Source organism: Sus scrofa, chromosome 11 (assembly GCF_000003025.6).
Source record: "Sus scrofa isolate TJ Tabasco breed Duroc chromosome 11, Sscrofa11.1, whole genome shotgun sequence".
NCBI classification, from domain to species: domain Eukaryota; kingdom Metazoa; phylum Chordata; class Mammalia; order Artiodactyla; family Suidae; genus Sus; species Sus scrofa.
The window spans coordinates 49,718,148-49,741,903 of record NC_010453.5 but is presented as its reverse complement, the minus strand read 5'-3'; the positions used below and the strand labels follow the sequence as shown (position 1 = coordinate 49,741,903).

Below are 23,756 nucleotides of genomic sequence, written 5' to 3'. Positions count from 1 at the left end.
ACCATCTAAGAAAAAATGAACCTGAGTACCAGAAAACTCTCCAAAAACAAGGTGGATGTATTTGCTAGCAATGACCTAATGATGTGTCCAGATCTTTTTTTTAAAAAAATAGTTAACTATCATTAATAAAATTTAACCAATTCCAGAGACAAAGGTATTAACATCAGTAGTACAAAACATAAAAAAAAGACATAGACTAGCTATGTTTCTATCCCAATCACTCCCTTCAATTGCTTTACTTGAGCTGCATTTCTTTCTATTAGCAAACAGATATCTAAGTTTATAGGGACATAAAAAAAATTGTGATGACTTTCAAGACAATATGCAATTTTCCCATAGAATGATTATAGTCATTTATATTCATACTGTGCTTAGTTAAGAAGAAACAGAACAAAGTAAATAAATAACCTCTTTGTCTTACCCAGCCATGTCTTTGACAGCTTTGGGGCTTACGTTAATAAGTTTATCAAGACCATGGTCACCGCTAAAACAAAATGAAATGAAGTCAGATTCAGTTGGAAATCTGAAAATTAAATTAAATTCATTCATTCATTTATTTTTTGTCTTTTGTCTTTATAGGGCTGCACCCGAGGCATATGGAGGCTCCTAGGACAGGGGTCAAATTAGAGCTGCAGCTGCCGGCCTACACCATAGCCACAGCACCACCAGACCCAAGCCACATCTGCAACCTACACCACAGGTCATGGCAACGCCAGATCCTTAACACACTGAGCAAGGCCAGGGATCGAACCGCAACCTCATGGTTCCTGTTCGGATTCGTTAACCACTGAGCCACGACAGGAACTCCGAAATCTGCAAATTTTATGACTGGCATTTTTTTTCTCTTGACACTTGTGAATCATTTGATGGGATCCTAAATAAAAAGTGATAAATGTACTTTATATACAGTAGTTATCTTTTTTTTTTTTCTTTCTAGGGCCATACCGACCGCATGTGGAAGTTCCTGGGCTAGGGGTTGAATGGGAGCTGCAGCTGCTGGCCTGCACCACAGCCACAGTGATGTGGGATCTGAGCTGCATCTGTGACCTATGCCACAGATTGTGGCAATGCCAGATCCTTAACACACTGAGCAAGACCAGGGATTGAACCTGTGTTCTCATGGATACTAGCTGAGTTCATAACCAGCTGAGCTACAGTGGGAACTCCCTAGTTATCTTGTTTAAATCCTCAAAACAACTGAATTAGATATTACTACACTCCCTTTGTAGATAAATTGCATTACATAGAAGTCAAGGCCCTCCTGGGGCCAGATACCTAAGAAATGACTGAGGGGGAATCAGGATTGAAACCATAGTAACTGGACCCCAAACCACATGCTCTCTCCTGCTAACATTCTTCCCCTCTCTGTTCACAATAATTCCTTACATCTGTGCAATGCTTTTCACCAACATTATCATCACAGTCATTTTGAGAGGTAGCTTGGAGTTGCTCTGTCATGCTTTTCTTAACTTTCGCGCCAGTGAATAACGGGTCTTAACTTCTCAAGAAGATAAGAGTATATTCAACGTCATGAAAACATATTCTAATCAAGTATAAGAATCTAATGTTGCCAGTTTTCTCAAGAGTCATTTAAAAAGTAATCCTTAGGCTTGTGAAAGAGAAGAAAGCCAGTAGTCTTTGGTTTATTCAATTTTATGACCTTGATTTTTTTTTGTAACAGCCACATCTTTGGCATATGGAAGTTCCCAGGCGAGGGGTCGAATTGGAGCTGCAGCTGAGGTCTACACCACAGCCATAGCAAAACCAGAACTGAACCACATCTGTGAATGACACCACAGCTTGTGGCAATGCCGGATCCTTAACCCACTGAGCCAGGGCAGGGATCTAACCCACGTCCTCACAGAGACAATGTCAGGCCCTCAAACCACTGAATCATAATAGGAACTCCTGAATTTATAGTTTATTAACTATACATTTGCAGCAATAATCTAGTTATGCTATTATTGTGTCAAATAAATTTCTCAGATAATCATTATACAAAATTAGCTTCAATATTATAATTTAAGCAATATCATAATATAATACATTGGAACAACAATAAAAGAAAAATCTACACAGCATTATTACACATCAGCAAATCAATTTGTTCTCATGTTTTTTCTGTGTCTCCTTTCAAATGTCCTCAGCCAAATAATTAATTTTATTTTGGGGCATACATTGAAGACTGGCTCATAAGTCTTTCATGACCTTGATAAGCTTACCTTTTGTCTGCTAATGGAATCACTTTGACAAGACTGTCCAAGTCTTGGTTCCTAAAAAATTTTCTAAGTTTCAATAGTTGGTGAAATCAGGTCAAATCAATTATAATTTGTACATATTTTCAATCTTTTTTTTTTTTTTTTTTTTTTTTTTGTCTTCTTAGAGCCACACCCGTGGCATATGAAGGTTCCCAGGCTAGGGGTCTAATCGGAACTGTAGCTGCCGGACTACACCACAGCCACAGCAACGCAGGATCTGAGCTGCGTCTGCAACCTACACCACAGCTCATGGCAACACAGGATCCTTAACCCACTGAGTGAGGCCAGGGATGGAACCTGCAACCTCTTGGTTCCTAGTCAGATTCGTTTCTGCTGCACCATGATGGGCACTCCACGTGGATCAAAAATTGTTGAATGACGACAGTTTCATAAGGTTCAACCTAATAGGATAATTTCTTTGATATCTCCTTTGCGCTAAGCATCAAGTGGTGCAATGAGCACCCCAAAATGCAGAAAAATAGTAACAGTAATATTAATATCAATAGATAATATTAAGTACTTGAGCAATAAGTGTTTTGCAAGCTCACTTGCATCAAATTTTTCTAGTAATTCATGAAGAAGGCAATCCTTACAACCCCCACTTCACAGATAAAGAAGCTGAGGCTTGAAGGAGGTTAAACGATTTGTCCAGGATCATACACCTTGTAAGTGTTCTCTGAACTCAAAAATGTCACCGCCAAGTGGAAGAGATGGACATGTGACTAATGCAATACATGGCAGTGATGTGGGTATGAAACAGGTGCACACGTTGCATGAGAAAGGTCATACCACTAAGGCCATCTTCACCTTTACAAACCAAGACATCCTGGAAGAGGGACAAGGGACAGCTGTCCTTCTCTGAATCTGAATCTACAATCTCAAATATTACAAGGTCCCTGGATTCAGTATCTGATCCTCAGATAATGACAATACGTTATGTTTTTATTTAGTGAATAAAATCTAAGGACAATTTAGCACTAAATACTAATGTTGAAATGTTTGATCTGACCATAAAATGAATGAAAGAATATACATAAGGGAGGCTGTGCTTTAGAAGCTGCCCCTAGTACATTCAGAGTTGATCCTTTTCACACATCCTGCCAAGGAAATACTATCTAATCTAGGAGTTAACTTATCAATGGCCCTCAAGCTAAATCCAGCCTGCAGTCTGGTTTTATAAATAAAGATTTATTGGAACAGGGGCAATGCCTATTAGTTTACAATGCACTACCTATGCCTGCTAGTTGACTAGATAAAACAGAGATTATTTTGACCTCCTATACCTGAAATACTTACTATCTAGCCCTTTATGCAAAAAGTTTCTGATTCCTGATTTAGTTGAATACACTTTTTATGAAAGTTACCTACTGTAAAAATAGAGAGAATTCCTAAAGTCAAAGAAAGATAGAAAATACGTCAGAAAGAAGTTATGTACTTTGGTAATTTTCATATTTAAGTCACTTTCAAACTGGCATAACCATATACGTTTATAGATTCATGGTTTTCCTACCTCTCTTTGTTTACTCAACATGATGTCCATAAAGAAAATTTTCTTTAGAAAAGACAAATTTCATTCTTTGTATTCTTAATTATTTCAATGAACCAGGCATAATTTTTAATAATAAAAAAAATGACCTCCCAACTTTAGGAATTATTGGAGTGTAAACAGTAAGAGGAGAGGAAAAAAATGCTGGAGGAAGAAAGAAGAATTTTTTTTCTCATAAAGACCTTTTCTTAGGCTGTTTATGTCTAGGGAATTGTTTGAAGAGGATGTTTCATCCTAGAAGGAATCCTGATTCATTCTGAGGAAACCCAAGCATGGAACGCAAATCCCATACGGATAAGAGATGATTCTAGTATTTTAAGGAATTCCTCCACTAATGTCCACAACCATGGGGCCCTGAATAAGGACTTGGACACCAGGTTTCTGACTCAGAGCTATTGCTTTGGGGTCTCGTTAATGGCTGTCTCTGGGTAAGACAATGAATTTTATCCCATTTTCTAAGTTGAATAGAAGAAAATGGAGAAATAGAAAAGTTCTGTAAATCTCACCCTTGGTGGGCTCTGTTTGTTTCAGGAGCTACCTTGATGAAGCTGTCAAGACTTTGGTCCCTTTAAAAATGGAAGAAACGATCAGATCAATGGTCAACTTACATCAAGTGGTTGCAAATGTTTACTAAAACTGAGAAACACTTTTACTATAAAAATATTATACAATATTTAGTAAAGCAGAGATCATCTCAAAGGGGTAGAGTTTTTCTGTGCTGGCTCTGAAATAAATATATGTATGGACTTAACTATCACTGCATAGAAATAATAAACAATAATTAACAGTTTTAGAAAATTCGTGATGTACCAGACACTGTTCTAAGTGACTTAGGTGATTTATATGATTTAATCCTCACATCAATCCTATGAAATAGTGTAAAAAAATTAATAAATGGAAAGCTCAATGAAATAGAATTGGGAAAACAGAAAGGGGTGCTCTCACGCCCTGTGATGATTGCAGAGCCCAAGAAGATAGACTTCTTTCTTGGCAAGGACTCAGCTAATGAAATGTCAGGATCTCTTTGTTTACTACAGCCCTTCCAACTTCCTTTCCTATCTATGAAATTGTTCTTCCTTTGTCCTTCAGGGACTTGCATGTGGCTGGCCGTGGTTGTAGATCCCAAACCACAATCCTCTCTTGATCCTGAATAAACCCATCTTGGCTGGAGAACTATCTGGCAGTCTATTTGTTTCAGGTCAACAACAGGAAGTATTATCATCCAATGTCACAAGGGAAAAAGTGAGGCACAAAAAGGTTTAAGTTTTTCCCACATGACTAGTCATTGCAAGGCCAGACTTTAGAGCTAAATAATCCCACCCCCCAGTGGTATTATGGGACCTTCCAGAACACCAACCATCTTATTGGAACCTGAAACTTGCATTGACATTGGAAGTGACCAGGGAGCACCTGGCCCAGTTTCCTCATTGTGAGGATGAGAAAACCGAAGCCCAAACAGGGGAGCGGCCAGGCCCACTTCACACAGTTCGTGGGAGCAGGGCGAGGCCCAGACCCACATCTCTGGGCTCTGGTCTGGTTCCCTTCCTCTCTCCTGGGCCATCCCTCTGCTTAAGAAAAATGAACAAACCAATGATTAAAAGGGCCCTGTCCATTCTGGAAAAACAACTGTGCACTGAATCAAAGTTCCCTCCCTCCTTCTTCTACGTAGAAGGCCATGGAGGCTACATGGCTTTTCGTGAGCTGCTATTGATTCATTGATACTATAGCAGTGTTGGTCTGCTGAAGTGATGATTTAATTATGTTTTTTAAGTACTGGTTAGCATGAAAGAAAAAAGAAGAGAGTATTCAATCTTACCCTTGTACACTTTTTCCTGTTCTTGGATTCACTTTGATGAGGTTATCAAGGTCTTTGGAACTTTAAACAAAAAAGCAAACAAAACACAGTGAGTAAAAATGGAATTGGAATTCCTCTCATGGCTCAGTGGTAATGAACCCAACTAGTATCCATAAGGATGTGGGTTCGATCCCTGGCCTCGCTCAGTGTGTTAACAATCCGGCATTCCTGTGAGCTGTGGTGTAGGTCGCAGACGTGGCTGTGATCCCACGTTGCTGTGGCTGTGGTGCAGACCTGCAGCTGTAGCTCCAATTCGATTCACCCTAGCCTGGGAACCTCCCTATGCCATGGTGTGCCGCTAAAAATAAAAAAAAATTTAAAAAAGGAATTAAATCAACCAAGTACTTTAAAGGCTGTATGAAAAAATAAAAATAAAGGTTATATGTCCTCAAGATGAATTTTACCAGTAAGTTTTGAGAGAAATGAATACCAGTCTAGGCCCTTCATTTAACAGAATAATAACGTTGAACCTCACACAGATTAATGATAAACTGGTTCAGTTTTCTAGTTACTCTCAAAATAACACCATAAAGTTAGGGCAAGATTGAGTTAAAAAATCAATTGAGAAACTATTTGCCAAAATCTCTCAGCTGGCCAGTCCCTTTCAATATTCCACTAAGACTATAGCTATAACTAAACTATATTTTGTTAATAATTTACATTTGTAGAGCCTTTTTGCTTTAAAGAGATTTTCTATCTATTGTTTCACTTGATCCTTATAATAATCAAGTGTTCAAGGTGGAACAGACATTGTGATTTTCATTTTATAAATAAAGAAGTCTTAGCTCAGTGTTTAAGGGATTTGCTCAAAGGTTCCCAGCTGGTAAGCAATGGCGTTCAGACTTTCTGACTCCAGTTCACAGATTCTTCAACATAACTTCTCTAATGAGGCTGCAAATTGATGCAGAATTTGATGCACACATTTATAGGAAGTAATTCTCACCCTGGGTTACTTCTGTTTACTTCAGGGGTCACTTTGATGAGATCGTCAAGGCTCTGGCCCCTTTAAAACATAGGAAAAAATAATGAAATTAATGACAAATCAGCACCAAGTGGATAAAACTATTAATTAATACTAATAAATAGTATAAACACTCACTGAGATCATGCTAAAAGAGCTGAAGCTGGTTGAAGGTGACCATGCAGTAGTAGGTGGGATTTATACATCTCTGAAACTCATGAGACCCAGAAGGACAATATTTTAATCTTGAAGCCATTAGGCCACTAAGAAATACTGAACTAGGAGTCTCTTTATTTTGATTCCTTGAATGCTATGGTCTTAGACTTTTCAAGGTGCACTAAATGTTTGTAATAGTTTGTATATACATTTCATGGAGCATTCCAGAAGACAAATTCTCTACACATCAGCTTCCAACGTTTTATGGGACTTCTGAACTTTGGAGAATCCACATTTTGTAAAATTGACATTGACTGGTATACTTTCTAGTGACGACACTGGATGAAGACAAATACACCAACTTGTTAAAGTCCATGATGTACAAATCTGGTATCTGCTTCTGGTACTTAGAACTGTGTGTAAAAGCTACACATTTGACTAGCTGTGTTGGCAACAAACAATAGGAAGATTAAAATCTATAAAGCTCTGAAATGTAAGCTGTATTTACTATAATATAAAACTCTACCTAGTCACTGAAAACATGTCATTACTTTAGGTTACCCTTTAGTATATGTGCTTCTGATCTTAATGGAATTTTGCTTTTCCTATTGCTTCTACATGTGTTTTCCACATATGCAGGGCCAGCCCCTGTGTCCCTACTCTACAGAGGATACCACATGGGTAAAGAACACTGACAGAGGAGTTCCCATCGTGGCTCAGTGGTTATTGAACCTGTTTGGTATCCATGAGGACAAGGGTTCGATCCCGGGCCTCACTCAGTGGGTTAAGGATCTGGTGTTGCTATGAGCTGTGCTGCAGGTTGTAGATGAGGCTTGGATCCCACATTGCTTTGGTTGTGGTATAGGCCAGAGGCTGCAGCTCCGATTCGACCCCTAGCCTGGGAACATCCATATGCCACAGGTGCTACTCTAAAAAGACAGAAGACAAAAAAAAAAAAAAAAAAAAAAAGAACACTAACAGAAAGCACTTTTATGCCCTGTACCCCAGGTCCTGCCATGGCCCCATTAAGACTGGATCACAAAGTCTCTAGGCAACATCCAAGACATAGATGTTTGGAAGCAGCTAGAGGTTGACTCAAGTTTTTGCTTCATGCAGATGTCTGAGAATGTGTACATCCATGCTAAAAGCAGCAATACAAAGTTTGGAACTTTTTCATGCAAATAATGAAACTGTTAACCCTGAGAGAAACAACCATTCTACCACAGAATACCCTTGGTTGAGTTTTTTTTTTTTTTTTTTTTTTTTTCCCAATGCTGCTTATCTTTGCATAACCAAACTATGTGAGCTTTGAATGCAGGTGAGAAAAACATTCCCAGGATGCTGGTTCCAGATCTGAGTACTCAGAGAAAAGAAAACAAAACCAAACCCAAAACACAACATTAACCACTGCAATGCCTCCCTTCCAATATTTGTGTTGATTGTGGTATTGAGAACGTGATCTTTTTAAGCATATTAACCAAAGCACATATCAATATAAGGTTACTGAAATTTCAAAGTTCATAATATCAATAAAGAAGTGTGCTAATTAATGTAGAAATGTAGAATGGTATTTTGAACTAAACTGTGTGAAGCAGTGCTTCATAGCATATCCTTGCAATGTTTATGGATTCTTCCAATCCACCGAGAGTTATGGAAAGCCTGCTCTGGGCCCCAAAGGCTGGGATAGCCATGAACTATACAGACAGGCTTAGCCCTTATGAAATTTCCATTCTAACTTGGGGAGAGGCAGGCAATGCACAATCAAACATATAAATAAATGCCACAATTCCAGATACTAATAGATGTCATGAAGAAAGTAGAAAGGAGTGCCCAGTGCCTGTGGTGCTGGAGTTGGAGGAGGGGCTGGTGACTTAATTACATTCAAAGGTCAGAAATGACTTCTTCGAGCAGGTGACAATATTTGAGTAGAGCTTCCCAATGTGGGAATAGCATGTGCAGAAGTGTTAAAGCAGGAATGAGCCTGGATCAGAAAAAAGATCGGGGGTTCCCGTTGTGGCGCAGCGGAAACAAATCCCACTAGGAACCATGAGGTTGCAGGTTCGATCCCTGGCTTTGCTCAGTGGGCTAAGGATCCAGCATTGCTGTGAGCTGTGGTGTAGCTCAGATCTGGCATTGCTGTGGCTCTGGCACAGGCCGGCGGCAACAGCTCCAATTAGACCCCTAGCCTGGGAACCTCCATATGCCGCAAGTGTAGCCTTAAAAAAGATAAAAGACAAAGAAAAAAGATCAAATTGGATGGACTTTACCAAACAAAGGAAAAGCCATTGCTAAAATTGAGAATTTAATTCTACCTGAAATGGGAGAACATTGAATATTTTTAATAAGAGAGGGGGATGATCTTATCTTACTTTAATGAGATATACAAAATTTAATTATGCATCGTTAAAAAAAATGACAACTATTGTCCTTAAAACCCCCAAGAAAGCATACCCATATGAACATGCATGTGGGCCCAGATGGCAATATTCTCACACAAGGCACACACAGGTGCCCACACATACACAACCATGTACTCATGTATACACACAAGCACACAGATAAACTCACACATATATTTAGGCACATACCAGGATGTGTACACATGCATGCATTTGCATAGACACACACACAGCCATGTGCTCGTGCACTTGCAGACTCATGAAGGCAGAGAGATACATACACATATGCTCATGTGCACATAAACATATACACGTGAATGCACACAAACATTTGTGTATGCGTATACACACATGCACCCATAGGCGCACACACACACACCCCAACCTATGAAAAACAATAGATGATGATTTTGAACTACTCTCTTTAACAAAAATTAAAAAAGAAAAACATAGACTTTTCTTGGAGAATCAAGGTAAATTAAAAATTAGATCAGTATCTAAATCATTTAAAAAAACCCACAATTCACCTAGATCTTCGTTACTGCTAATAATTACTTGTACTGCTCTGTGCCAGGCATGATAGTATCATGGCCCCTGTTTTGCAGGTGAGTAGACTGAAGCATGGGGACACAGCTAGCAAGTCACAGAGGCAGAATTTGAACACGGATCCTTTAGACTCCCAGCTCCCATTAGCTACCTCAAGATACCTCCCTGAAAGACTCAGGCAGCAGAGGGAACCCATGCTTTCTTTTCAGTCAGTTTGCTGCAAAACTGTACACAGCCCTACCTCATCAGGTCACTGGGCCACACCACAGTGCTGCTGAGAACAGGCCAGCTTAATGGTGCACACTGTCTCCACCTGCCCAGCCCCGCTCTGCTGCTCGGGCCTGCAGGCGTCAGTGACACATCAGAGAACCAACCCATCATATCATTTGCTGAGTGAACCCAATGGAAAGGAGTTCAAAAGAAACCACATGGAATTATTTGATACACTGTTTTCAGCAACACGCCAACAAACTCAGTTTTAGATATGTTCCATCTGTTTTTAAAAAAGTAAAAAGCAAGGGGACATAAGCTTTCCAGATTTACTTGACAATTCATGGGTAGGGAGATTTTTTTTTTTTTTCTTTTTAGGGCTGCACACGCAGCATATGGAGGTTCCCAGGCTAGGGATCGAATCAGGGCTAGAGCTGCCGGCTTACACCACAGCCACAGCAACATGGGATCTGAGCCGCGTCTGTGACCTACACCATGGCTCACAGCAATGCCAGATCCTTAACCCGCTGAGACCACGGATTGAACCTGCAACCTCATGGTTCCTAGTTGGATTTGTTTCCACTGAGCCACGATGGGAACTCCCAGGTAGGGTAATTCTTTTAAGAAAGAATTCTTCATCTTTAATCATATACTACACAACATAACACTTACACACGCAACATACAGACTACACATAGACACACAGAGCCTGCACATAAACACATCCACACATATCCACATATACTACTTACACATCCACAGACACACACTTCTTTTTTTTTTGTCTTTCTCTCTTTTTAGGGCATATGGAGGTTCCCAGGCTAGGGGTCCAGTTGGAGCTGTAGCCGCCAGCCTATGCCAGGGCCACAGCAACGCTGGATCTGAGCCACGTCTGTGACCTACACCACAGCTCACGGCAATGCCAGATCTCTAACTCACTGAGCAAGGCCAGGGATTGAACCTGCGTCCTCATGGATGCCAGTCAGGCTCATTAACTGCTGAGCCATGATGGGAACGCCGACATACACTTCTTTATATACACTACTTGTACATATACACACACACATATATGTACACTTAGGCACAAAGGCACACATGCATTTATATATATATACACACATTGTGCTGGTTAATTTCCTGTGTCAGTTTGGTTGGGGCACAGGATACCTAGATATTTGGTCAGATATTACAGTAGGTGTGTTAATGAGGGCGTTTTGTGATGAGATGAACATCTGAAGCTGCAAAACCCGAGTAAAGCAGATGGCTACCCCCCGGCCCCGCCCCGACATGGGTGGGCCATAGCCAATCAGTTGAAGGAGCGAATAGAACAAAAAGACTGAGTAAGAGGAGACTCTGCCTGCCTGACAGCTTGACCTAAGGCATTGCTCTTCTCTAGATCTTGGGACTTCTCAGCCTTCATAAGGACATGTGCCATTTCCTTATAATGAATTCCTAATAATATATATTATATTATTCTGTTTCTCTGGAGAACCCTAATTAATACACACATATACCAACACACTTATGCATACACACTAATATATACACACACACAGTTGTACACAACACACTACTTACACATACACTCACACAAGCACACACACAAATAAAAATAAATCATTTAGCTCAGTAAAGAGGGACAGTCAAATCCCCATTTAATTTCTCAAAATCTACCTTATAGCAAATGTTACCTGAGAATAAAATCCAAGAGATCACTTCTGTGTATCATTATGTAGACTTGCTTAATATAACGTGTTTGGGGAAAAAAGGGCTCAGTTTGGTTTGAATTTCAATTTGCTTGGCTGAATGCAAACTCTCTGAATTCCGATGTATTTATAATTGCCAAAGGGGAAATAAAAAGCTTTAAATTACTTACCTCTTGATATTTGTATTTGTTTCAAGGTTCACTTTAATAAGCCCATTGAGGTCTTGTTTCCTTGGAATAAAGAAATGAGTTTTAATGAATGCCATTAAAATAAATACCATCAAGTGAACAATGATTAGAAAAATTAAGAAGTGGTAAATAGTTCTCTATCAATATAATTTTTAAAGCTCTAAATGCAAATGAAAATTCTTCTTTTACATCTTGAGCTGAAGACCATTCAAGTTTCCTAATTTATCAACAAGAAACATGATCTTTTTTGTTTTGTTCTCAAAATGTAATTTTTTTTGACAAAATCACCTTTGCCCTCCGTTACATCTTATTAGCACACCCCAGGTGGGCAGCCCCAAAGTCATGTAAGTTAGGTTAAATTCTGTACCACATCTAGATAAAATATAAATGTCCATCGAACAAATCGATATAATTGCCTATTCTGTTTTTAGGTTTTTTTTTTTTGTTTTTGTTTTTTTTTTTTTGTCTTTTTAGGGCCGCATCCACAGCATATGGAAGTTCCCAGGCTAGGGGTTGAATCAGAGCTACAGCTGCTGGCCTACACCACAGCTACAGCAACATGGGATCTGAGCCTCATCTGCGTCCTATACCTTAGTTCATGGCAACACTGGATCCTTAACCCACTGAGTGAGGCCAAGAATCGAGCCCGAATCCCCATGGATACTAGTCAGGTGCATTAACCACTGAGCCACGACAGGAACTGCCCTGCCTATTCTGTTTTTAAATAATAAGAATAACATAAATAGTAATAATTGTTTAACAATGTTTTAAAAAATGATTGTATGTCTTCATATAAACTCAACCATTCCCCTCAACCTAAACCTATTCTGTTTTTATTTTATTTTATTTTACTTTTGCTTTTTTTTTTTTAGGGCCACACCTATGGCATATGGAGGTTCCCAGGTTAGGGGTCAAATTGGAGCTGTAGCTGCCAGCCTACACCATAGCCACAGCAACGAGGGATCTGAGCCAAATCTGTGACCTACAATGCGGCCTGTGGCAACGTCAGATCCTTAACCCACTGAGCAAAGCCAGGGATCGAACCTGTGTCCTCATGGATGCTAGTCAGGTTCGTTAACGGCTGAACCACAATAGGAACTCCTAATAATATTTTAAAAATAATAGTTTAACAATATTTAAAAACAAGAAGAAGAATATAAATTCAATCATGTCCCCCCCTTGTGCCACTCAAGCCTTTTAAAATCTAATTAGATAGTGGTGAGTTATAAGTGCCATAAAGAATACCTTACATGGCAGGAAAATTAATGACTCACTTCTTGGGGACACACATGCCACCTCCATTAAAATGTACTGAGTAATAGCAAAAGGGGCATAGCCGGAGCCCAAAGGGGGCAGTAGAGGATGGCAGAAGTACCGTGACTGGGTACTGCTGCCATGTGGACCCAGCCCTGAGAAAGAGACGTGATGGGAAGTTCTTACTCCCAGTGGGTGCACCTGCCCAGCCTCTCCCCTGGGCTGCCTTCTGAGCCTACCATCCTTAACGAAGTCACTTTTCAAGAGTTTCAGTCAAGTCTCACTCTTGACTAGTCTGTCATTTTAGAGGTCCACTTCTAAAATATCGCCAAGCCTGTGCTTTCTTTAGACACAAAGAAATTCAATTCAGTATCCCATCCCTAAAACCAAGTCAACATCTGGCATGAAAGTCAACTTACTCTTAAACGTTGTGACAATGCTTCAAAAATAAGCACTTTATTGGGAGCAAGGAAGAAAGGTCACGTGGCCCATCACTATTATCCAAGTCCATGCTAGTAAAACATGTGTGTGAAATGGAAACGCCAAATCATTTTATCTCACTGTCACTTACAGAAACCAGATTGAAAGACACAAGTAAGTCTTCCCCAGTGGTATTGTTCACTTTCTTTGGGACTCACATTATCGAGGTCTTCACCTCATAAAAAAAAAATGTTTCGATTGGTTTCAAAGTATTCCCAAAGTATTGCTTATATACACACGCCATGTCATTGATGATTAACTTTTCAAGAAAGTTATTATCCTGGTATTACATTCACTCTAATTATAAAAATTACCTATCAATAATACAGTTAAGCTAATCTCTAGGACACTATTGAGCTATGCATACATTTAAATTTAGATAGAACGTACAGCAGAGTCTCCAAAGTAAAGAGCAGGACAGTAGGGTTCAGACACAGAAGAGAGCAGACAAACTCAAAGATGTGACCCCTTCCATACACGGAGAAGACCTCACAATTAACCTGGGAGAAAGTAACCAAGACTCAGAAACATCAAAGCAATTCTTACCCTCTGTTAGTTTGGTCTGGCCTGGTATTTACTTTGATAATTGTATCGAGAGCTGGCTTCTTTGAAAAAAACGTGAAAACCTCATATAAATTAGGTTACATTCAATTTTCCCTGAAATTCCTATAAACAAGAATGTCCCGGAGTTCCCGTCGTGGTGCAGTGGTTAACGAATCCGACTAGGAACCATGAGGTTGTGGGTTTGATTCCTGGCCTTGCTCAGTGGGTTAAGGATCCGGCTTTGCCGTGAGCTGTGGTGTGGGTCGAAGATACAGCTTGGATCCCGAGTTGCTGTGGCTCTGGTGTAGGCTGGTGGCTACAGCTCCGATTAGACCCCTAGCCTGGGAACCTCCACATGCCACGGGAGGGGCCCAAGAAAAGGCAAAAAGACAAAACAAACATACAAACAAACAAAACATGAGGGAGTATCCATTGAGGCTCAGAGGTTAATGAACCCGACTAGTATCCATGAGGTTGCGGGTTCTATCCCTGGCCCCGCTTAGTGGGTTAAAGATCTGGCATTGCTGTGATCTATGGTATAGGTCACAGATGCAGCTTGGATCCCTCGTTGCTGTGGCTATGGTGTAGGCCAGTGGCTACAGCTCTGATTTGACCTCTAGCCTGGGAACTTTTATATACTGCAGGTGTAACCCTTAAAAGACTGGAAAAAAGCAAAAAAACAAAAAAGAAAGTTAACATGAAAACAGAGAGCTCTATCATGTAGGAGCTTTACTTACCCTTTCTCATTTTTGTCAGTCCTTTGATTAACATTAATAAGACTTTCAAGGCCTTGGTTTCTTTATAACATTGGAGGGGGTGGGAAGGGCAGAGCAACAGAGAGAAAGAGCAATTCAATTTCTTATGGCAGATTTCTTACAAGAGGAGTAAGGTGTATCAGTACCTAAAGCACCAGAAGTCTTTAATTCAAGTGGCCCTTCTCATGCAAAGTGCTGCTAGGCTATATCCTATAGTGAGGACCCATCTACTACTCAGGCATGATTAAACGAATTTAAAAGTAAAAGTTCCCTCCCAATCTCAGCCTTTTCTCTCTTTGTCCTTTGAGGGTGGGTTGGTAAGAAACTAACTTGAATACATGTTTTGAGATTTTTTATTTTTTTTTTTGGTGGCATCCAATTTCCTGGGCCTAGGATTGAACCTGTGCCACCGCAGTGACAATGCCTAATCCTTAACCACTGGGCTACCAGGGAACTCCCAATATTGTCTTCTTTAAACATGGAAATCATTCACATCAAGAGTGGAAAGCAGACACTCCATTTTTTTTTTTTTTTCTGTCTTTTTGCCTTCTCTAGGGCTACTCCCACGGCATATGGAGGTTCCCAAGCTAGGGGTCTAATCCGAGCTGGAGCCGCCGGCCTACGCCAGAGTCACAGCAACGCGGGATCTGAGCCACATCTGCAACCTACACCACAGCTCATGGCAACGCCAGATCCTTAACCCACTGAGCAAGGCCAGGGATCGAACCCACAACCTCATGGTTTCTAGTCGGATTCGTTAACCACTGCGCCATGACGGGAACTCCAGACACTCCATATTTTAAACCTAAACACTTTGAAGATTTAGGAGTTCCCTTCGTGGTGCAGCAGAAACAAATCTGACTAGGAACCATGAGGCTGCAGGTTTGATCCCTGGCCTCCCTCAGTGGGTTAAGGATCTGGCATTGCTGTGGCTGTTGTGTAGACTGGTAGCCGTAGCTCCAATTCAACCTCTAGGCTGGGAACCTCCATATGCTGAGGGTGTGGCTCTAAAAAGCAAAACAAAAACAAAACAAAAAAATAACAATTGGAAGATCTAGACAAGTAATTTTTAATAAAAAAGTAACCTTGGAAAAGTAGGACTAACTCTATGATGACCCCAGAACTCCATAGGAGTTGACCACAACCAGTAAAACTTTCACCCACTGACAGCTTAAAACAATTAAGGAATATGAAAGCTAATCTCTCTAAATTTCCCCAATTGTTCAATGGCATTTTCATCCTTCACTCTGATAAGACTGTTGGCATTTGAGGTCTTTCCACATAAGAAAGAAGGAAGGGCACAGGATGGGAAGGAGGACCATGGGCCTTCCCCGATATACATCCAAAGAGACCTGTCATTTCTGCATCCAGTTATCCCAGATTGCAAATCACTTCTCTGTTCCCTCCCTCCCAGCCCACACAACAGCTGATTTGGGGTGCTATCCCACTTTTCCTAACTTCCAACTTCTACATTTCATTTCTTAAAAATCTGAGGTCTCATGTTTCCCCATAAATGTCCTATAACCACTTACTTTCCGACTTCATCTGCTCTCCATTAAAAAAAAAAAAATCACCTGTAGTAATGCTTGTGAATTCACATTATAGTAATACGTTGTTAATAAGCACTCAGTGTCTGAATGGCCATTGTGACTGCCAACTCTTTTCATTACACAGACCTTGTTAAGTGTTCTGCATCAAGAGGTTAAGTAGGCATCTGCCAGGATTGACTTGGAAAACTAGAATACCCGTCTGTGCATAGATTGGCACAGATCAATGGGTTTTTTTTTTTTAAAGATGACCAGGAGAGTAGAAATACTTATTATGTTAGGAAGGCAAATTTAAGGACTAACCAAATACAAGGTAAACAGTCAATCTGGAGAAAAAGCAGTAGAGACGGCATAAATCTGTACTCTTTGTCATTCTTGATTGTTCTGGAATTTTCTTTAATGAAACTGTCAAGAGTTTGGTTTCTTTCAACATGAAAAATAATATGAGTAGGGTTACTCATTTTCTAGTATATCAGTATCAGTCTAGAAGTCTAAGTTAATCTCTTTAAATAATATCAGTTCAGGTACTGGTCATTAATTAAACTTTTTGTGATATAAAATAAAAGCATGGCTTCTGACCATATACCTTACACATATATCTGAGAAATATACATATGAAGTGACTCAATCAAGATCCAACTGAAAAATGCTTTACTCCTTATAAAGTCTTCAGTGGAAATTCCCATTGTGGCTGAGTGGTAATGAACCCAACTAGTATCCACAAGGATATGGATTCAATCCCTGGCTTGCTCAGTGGATTAAGGATCTGGCATTGCCATGAACTGTGGTGTAGGTTGCAGGCACAGCTCAGATCTGGTATTGCTGTGGTTGTGGTGTAGGCTGGCAGGTGCAGCTCTGATTTGACCCCTAGCCTAGGTACTTCCCTATGCCACAGGTACAGACCTAAAAAAAAAAAAAAAAAAAACAAGACTTCAGTGGTGAGGGGCTATGCTCCCAGCATCAAAATATCTTAAAGTGAACTTAGAATGAATATATTTGTTCATGAAGTAGCCTATTGTCCACTACGTGTGATAGCCAGTTTGACTCCTTCCACTTTTAGATGCAAAAGGGAAGTCATCTAGCACATGCTCTTCATCATGTAGAATGAAGAACCAGAGGTCACCAGGGATCAAGCCACTTCTCCAAGGTCACCCAAATTGATGTTGGTGACAGAGCCAGCACCACGACATTCACGCATCTCCTGACCCTGATCAAGGGCCGTTCCACCAGCCCATCTGATGTCTGTCTTTGCAGGAGGCTGCCCTCAGGAAATGGTATGTGGTGTAGGACTCAATCAAGGAAGCCTGTAAGAATCTCAGCCAAATCTTACCCTTTGCCATCTTTGTCTGTCCGGGTATTCACAAAGACGAGATTTTCAAGGCTTTTGGCTCTATAAAACACACAAGAATTCAAACATAAGACTGCACATTGAAATAAAATTGTGTAGTATCTTGAAAGGTCAGATACAGTAACAATTTTTCATGACTTGCTCATTTACCAAACAGAAGAGCAGAAATCCTTCAGGGCAATTATGTCTGAACTAAATGTACAAAACAGAGCACACAGCCCCATCTGCTAGTACATTTGTATGCCAGAAGATATCACTCCCTTCCAGCTAATGTCTGAAGAAATGAAACCAGCAATGTGAGAGAAAATATTTCCAGGTTAGAGGCAGAGGGACTTACCTTTTCTCTGTTGGCTCTGCCTTAAGATTTGCTCGGAAGAGACCATCCAGACCTTGGTTTCTGTAAATGTATTGAATACAAAAGCTTGACAGTGGTAATGACAGATACTTAATTCTTATAAAAACATAGATCGGTTTCCATTTAAGACAGGAAATAGAAGCTGGTTAGGAAAGATAAGCCATAATCCTTGATTGAAATCACCATTTTCCAAAACAGGTATTTTCCTAGATTCAAAATTTAAACTGGAGTGGACATTAGAGAAAAGAAAAGATACAAACTGGAGAGCCATAAGCTTTTTTTTTTTTTTTTGGCTTTTTGCTATTTCTTGGGCCGCTCCTGCGGCATATGGAGATTCCTAGGCTAGGGGTCAAATCAGAACTGTAGCCACTGGCCTACACCAGAGCCACAGCAACGCGGGATCCGAGCCGCGTCTGCAACCTACACCACAGCTCACGGCAACACCGGATCCTTACCCCACTGAGCAAGGTCAGGGACCGAATCTGCAACCTCATGGTTCCTAGTCGGATTCGTTAACCACTGTGCCATGACGGGAACTCCCCATAAGCTTTTTAATAGGTCCAGGGATGTGTTGTTTGTGTTCGCGGAGTTTTTTTTGTTTTTGGTCTTTTTAGGACCATACCTGCAGCATATGGAAATTTCCAGGCTAGGGGTGGAATCAGAGCTACAGCTGCCAGCCTATGCCACAGCCACAGCAACATGGGATCCAAGCCATATCTGTGATCTACGCCGCAGCTTGCACCAATGCCAGGTCCTTAACTCACTGAGAGAGGACAGGGATTGAATCTGTGTCCTTAAGGATACTAGTTGGGTTCTTTACCGCTGAGCCACAAGGGGAACTCTGAGTGTTTTGTTTTAATGAGAGCTAATATTTACAAAGCAGGCCATGACACATAAAAACCTGACGTTTGGGGATCTGCTGAAAGTGTCCCGAAACCCTGGGCTCAAGTTCTCAGGTGGTGACATCAGCTGGAGCTGGAAAAGAGCTGGGCACCCAGGACAGGGCACTCCCTCCCTGTTTCAGAGTCAGCTCTTCCATTCCTTGGCACCTGCCTGGCCCAGCAGGCCACAGAGTCTGATTCTGGATCTGTTACCTCTTCTCTTTATAAATAAGAAAGCTGAAAAACAGCGAATTGCCATCAGTTGTTGATAGTCATGTTGACCATTATTGTCAGAATAGGTTATGAAAAACCACCTCTCTCGATCCTTAGATCAAGAAACTCATTTGACACTGGCTTTGTTTCTCCTTCACTCTGGTCTGGTCCCTGCCTATTTTTTTTTTTTTTTTTTTTGCCTTTTTGCCTTTTCTAGGGCTGCTTCCAAGGCACATGGAGGTTCCCAGGCTGGGGGTCCAACCGGAGCCGTTGCTGCCAACCTAACGCCACAGCCACAGCAATATGGGATCCAAGCTGCGTCTGCAACCTATACCACAGCTCACGGCAACACTGGATCCTTAACCCACTGAGCAAGGCCAGGGATCAAACCTGCAACCTCATGGTTCCTAGTCAGATTCATTAACCACTGAGCCACGATGGGAACTCCTGGTCCCTGCCTATTTTGTATGTTAGTGTGACAAGTAACAGAAAGAGAACTAAAATTGCATGGACCTCTAACACAAATGTCGATGAATATGATTTTTAAATTATGCAATTACCAATGATTCAAAATAAGAAGATAGTCTGAGAAAGAAGTATCAGTATTAGTATAAGAAAATGATTTTTTTTAATTTTTTTTTTTTTTGTCTTTTGTCTTTTGTTGTTGTTGTTGTTGCTATTTCTTGGGCCGCTCCCGCGGCATATGGAGGTTCCCAGGCTAGGGGTTGAATCGGAGCTGTAGCCACCGGCCTACGCCAGAGCCACAGCAACACAGGATCCGAGCCGCGTCTGCAACCTACACCACAGCTCACGGCAACGCCGGATCGTTAACCCACTGAGCAAGGTCAGGGATCGAACCCGCAACCTCATGGTTCCTAGTCAGATTCGTTAACCACGGCGCCACGACGGGAACTCCAGAAAATGATTTAAAAAAAAAAAAAAACGAAACAACTCTATTCATTCATTTATTTACTACGTGGCCCTACCCACAGCATGCAGAAGTTCTGGGCCCAGAGATTTTACCCACACCACAGCAATGACCTGAGCCACAGCAGTGACAATGCCAGATCCTTAACCTGCTGAACCACCATGCAACTTTCCAAAATGAGTGGTCTTCGTCGTGGCTAAGCCAAAATCATTCAGTGACCAAAGCAAACTGTTTACATACTAATATGCTAATAGTTCAGAAAGAGGAATGTGGTTATTTTTAATAACTGCCTTACTAAACAATGGAGAATAGAAATCAAAGATACTTTAATCTTAGTATCTTTAGATTGTAACAACCATTCATAATAATAACACAGTGATGATTTCTATAAGCTTGATAACTTATTCAAGATTTGTAGGACACCTTTGACTAGTAAAGCATGTGTTTCTTGTGTTCAAATGCTGAAAAGTAACAAAGCAAATTCAGTAATAAAGAAAAAAGAGATGTTGGTGGGATTATAAATTGGTGCAACCACTGTGGAAAACAGTATGGAGATTCCTCAGAAAACTCAAAATAGAACTACCATTTGATCCAGCAATCCCACTCCTGGGCATCTATCCAGACAAAACCATGACTCGCAAAGACACATGTACTCCGATGTTCATTGCAGCACTATTTGCAATGGCCAAGACATGGAAACAAGCTAAATATCCATCGACTGAGGAGTGGATCAAGAAGATGTTGTACATGTACACAATGGAATATTACTCAGCCGTTAAAAGGAAAGAAATAATGGCATTTTTAGCAACATGGATGGACCTAGAAATTAGCATGCTAAGTGAGGTCAACCATACAATGAGACACCAACATCAAATGCTTTCACTGACATGTGGAATCTGAAAAAAGCACAGACTGAACTTTGCAGAATAGATGCTGACTCACAGACACTGAAAAACTTATGGTCTCCAGAGGAGAGAGTTTGGGGGGTGGGGGAATGTGCTTGGGTTGTGGGATAGAAATCCTGTGAAATTGGATTGTGTTGATCATTATACAACTACAGATGTGATAAACTCATTGAATAACAAAACAAAAGAGAAAGAAAAATAAAGTCTTACCTTTTCAAGCTTTTGTTCATTTTGATGAGATTATCCAATTCTTCACTTTGGGGAGAGGAAAAAAAAAAATGTCTCACATCAATTAAAGCCTGGCCAGACTCAAGGGGCTGATTCAGCATAAAACAACTTCCAGGTTCTCTGAAGTTCAACATATGTCCCACCTTTATCATCTACAAAAAATCCCCTCTATCTTTCAAAGCTCCCTTCAAATACTTCTTTCTCCAAGAAATCTTCCCCAGTCCAGTAAGTGAACAGAGCCCCTGCATTCTGGGAAGACTTGCAGAGTTTTAGCTTTTTTAAAATCTGTTTTATGGTACTTACACTGCTACACTTTGTCACAGATAATCACACAGTTGTCTCTCATTACTGTCTTCACTCCTACACATACAGGTGTGCACAGAGACATACACAGACACACATGCACACCACTTAAAATTTAGAACTATATTTTACATTGGATCCCCTTCCGTGTTTAATACAGGGTTTTTCACACAGTAGATGCTTAATATAGGTTTAAATTGAGTCAACAAATACAGGTCCATTGACTAATTGTGGATTCTGTCTTTGCATAATGTGCCGGCACAAAGCAGCTATTGGAACAAAGCCGCTATTGTTTATCCATAAGTGTGGCTTCTTTCTTGAATTCTACTCTCCCTCCTTCCAAGTCAGCTAGATCTGCTCTCCTGTTTCTGAAATTGAGAACCAAAAAGATGCTGTCAGCTACTTTTTCAGGAGCCACCTGTTTAAGCTAGACCCCTGGGTTCTGGAATATTCCTTAGAACCAAGGGAGCTCATCTCTTTCTGCCAAGAAGGCAGCCACGGTGGTTTCTTGTTCCTATTTTCTCCTCAGCAATCCTGTCCTCGGCCCTTCTGTCTACCTCCCCTCACCCCCTTTTCTCTTGCCTTCCTCATCTAGTTTTCCAGTTCACAATTCTTGGTTCTGCCTTCTTCCTGCTCTAGAATCTCATAGTTCCCACACTTCCTTAATGTTCCTCTTTCTTCTTGACTCATCATTGGTGTTGATCAGGAGGCCCACAAGACCAAGTAACTCGCTAGTTAGACATTCAGATTCCCCAAATCAGGGATACCTGGACTCCAATCCAGGATTTGCTGCTTCTCAGTTGGTGACACTGGCTGGGTTAACTAACCTCTTGCTACCTCAATTTTTTTTCCATTGGTAAAATATGAATATTAATTCTACCCACCTCAGAAAAGAACCAATAAGTTAATGAATATTAAGTGATAAGCATGATGCCTGGCATGCCATCAACTCTCAATTAATTTTGGCAATTGTAGTCAACATTCTCAGTCAACATGACTCTTTTCATTTAATAACGCTCATTATATTTATTTTTTAAACTGAATTTAGAGGCACCAAGACTTTGGCTCAGCCTTAGAGAGGTATGGTCGCCAAGTCACTTAAGTGCTTGGAAGATGCATGGCACGATGGATGCCCAGAAGAGCTCCTGGGACAGTTCTCTTAGGGATCCTAAAAACACATCCCATCAATGGCCATCACAGAGAGGAATCCTTTCAAGCAACATTATGCATTCAATGGTAGGATCAAAGACTGACAATAAACCCTGACATATAAAAGTTGCTGACCCTGATAAAAAGTCGATTAATGTTCCACCCTGTGTGGGACAAATACTACCCAGCCCCCTGACACAATGCTGCACTGTTGGTGGTTTTTGTTTTTTGTTTTTTGTTCGAAATTCTACTTTCTAATGCTGAGGCTACGAATCTGTTCTGTGTCCCTATGGGAAAGAGCAAACCCAAGAATCCTGTACATTTTAGCCCCAAACCCTTCTGACTGGTGTGATTCACAATGATGAGATTATCAGGATTTGGAGTTTCCCAAGAAACTTAGTGTAAATCATGAGAAGACACTCTGTGGGAAATGAAGCAAAATGGAGATTGTACTCTGGACCTCAAAGCAGAGCTTTTAAAATGACCTTAAATTGATGAAAACCTTTGGATATTAAGTTTCACCATTACATTTACAGTAAATGAAGGACTGTTAGACAGATAGGAATAACAGTCTAGGAGTTCCCGTTGTGCACAATGGAAACAAATCTGACTAGGAACCATGAGGCTGCGGGTTCAATCCCTGGCCTCGCTCAGTGGGTTAAGGACCAGCATTGCTACGAGCTGTGGTGTGTGTCACAGATGAGGCTCAAATCTGATATTGCTGTTGCTGTGGTGTAGCTCTGATTTGACCCCTAGCCTGGGAATCTCTGCATGCCGCAGGTGCAGCCCTAAAAAGCAAAAAACAAAAAACAAACAAAAAACCCCAAAACAAAGGAATAACAGTCCATTTCCCAAAGGAGGATACAAAGAGGGTCTTGGATAAACAAAGCTAGTTCTAGTCCCTACAGACAGGCTGCAGTAATAATACTTGACTCGGATGGAAAAGACATTTCCCTGGCCCCCATCAAAGCAGCAGCTTCTTGCCGTGAAGAAGGCATCTGGCTGTGGAATTCATGCATCCTGGCAAGGGAAAGGGGGCAGG

At 40.8% G+C, this 23,756-nt stretch overlaps 1 protein-coding gene across 12 annotated transcripts in view; it reads right to left on the bottom strand.

Moving 5' to 3' along the window:
* The window catches only part of SCEL (sciellin), a 126,189-nt gene that overhangs the window by 35,874 nt on the left and 66,559 nt on the right, over nucleotides 1-23,756 (bottom strand). For 8 of the 12 annotated variants that reach the window (XM_021065762.1, XM_021065763.1, XM_021065757.1 and 5 more), the window contains 8 exons: nucleotides 21,245-21,289; nucleotides 18,090-18,149; nucleotides 17,735-17,794; nucleotides 11,808-11,867; nucleotides 6,603-6,662; nucleotides 5,621-5,680; nucleotides 4,311-4,370; nucleotides 422-484 (listed from right to left, as the gene is read on the bottom strand). In XM_021065762.1, coding sequence (XP_020921421.1) covers nucleotides 422-484; nucleotides 4,311-4,370; nucleotides 5,621-5,680; nucleotides 6,603-6,662; nucleotides 11,808-11,867; nucleotides 17,735-17,794; nucleotides 18,090-18,149; nucleotides 21,245-21,289 — 468 coding nt within the window. Of the gene's footprint in view, nucleotides 1-421; nucleotides 485-2,222; nucleotides 2,274-4,310; nucleotides 4,371-5,620; nucleotides 5,681-6,602; nucleotides 6,663-11,807; nucleotides 11,868-17,734; nucleotides 17,795-18,089; nucleotides 18,150-21,244; nucleotides 21,290-23,756 lie in introns of all 12 variants that reach the window. The other 4 variants (XM_021065760.1, XM_021065758.1, XM_021065764.1 and 1 more) reach the window with 3 other exon arrangements.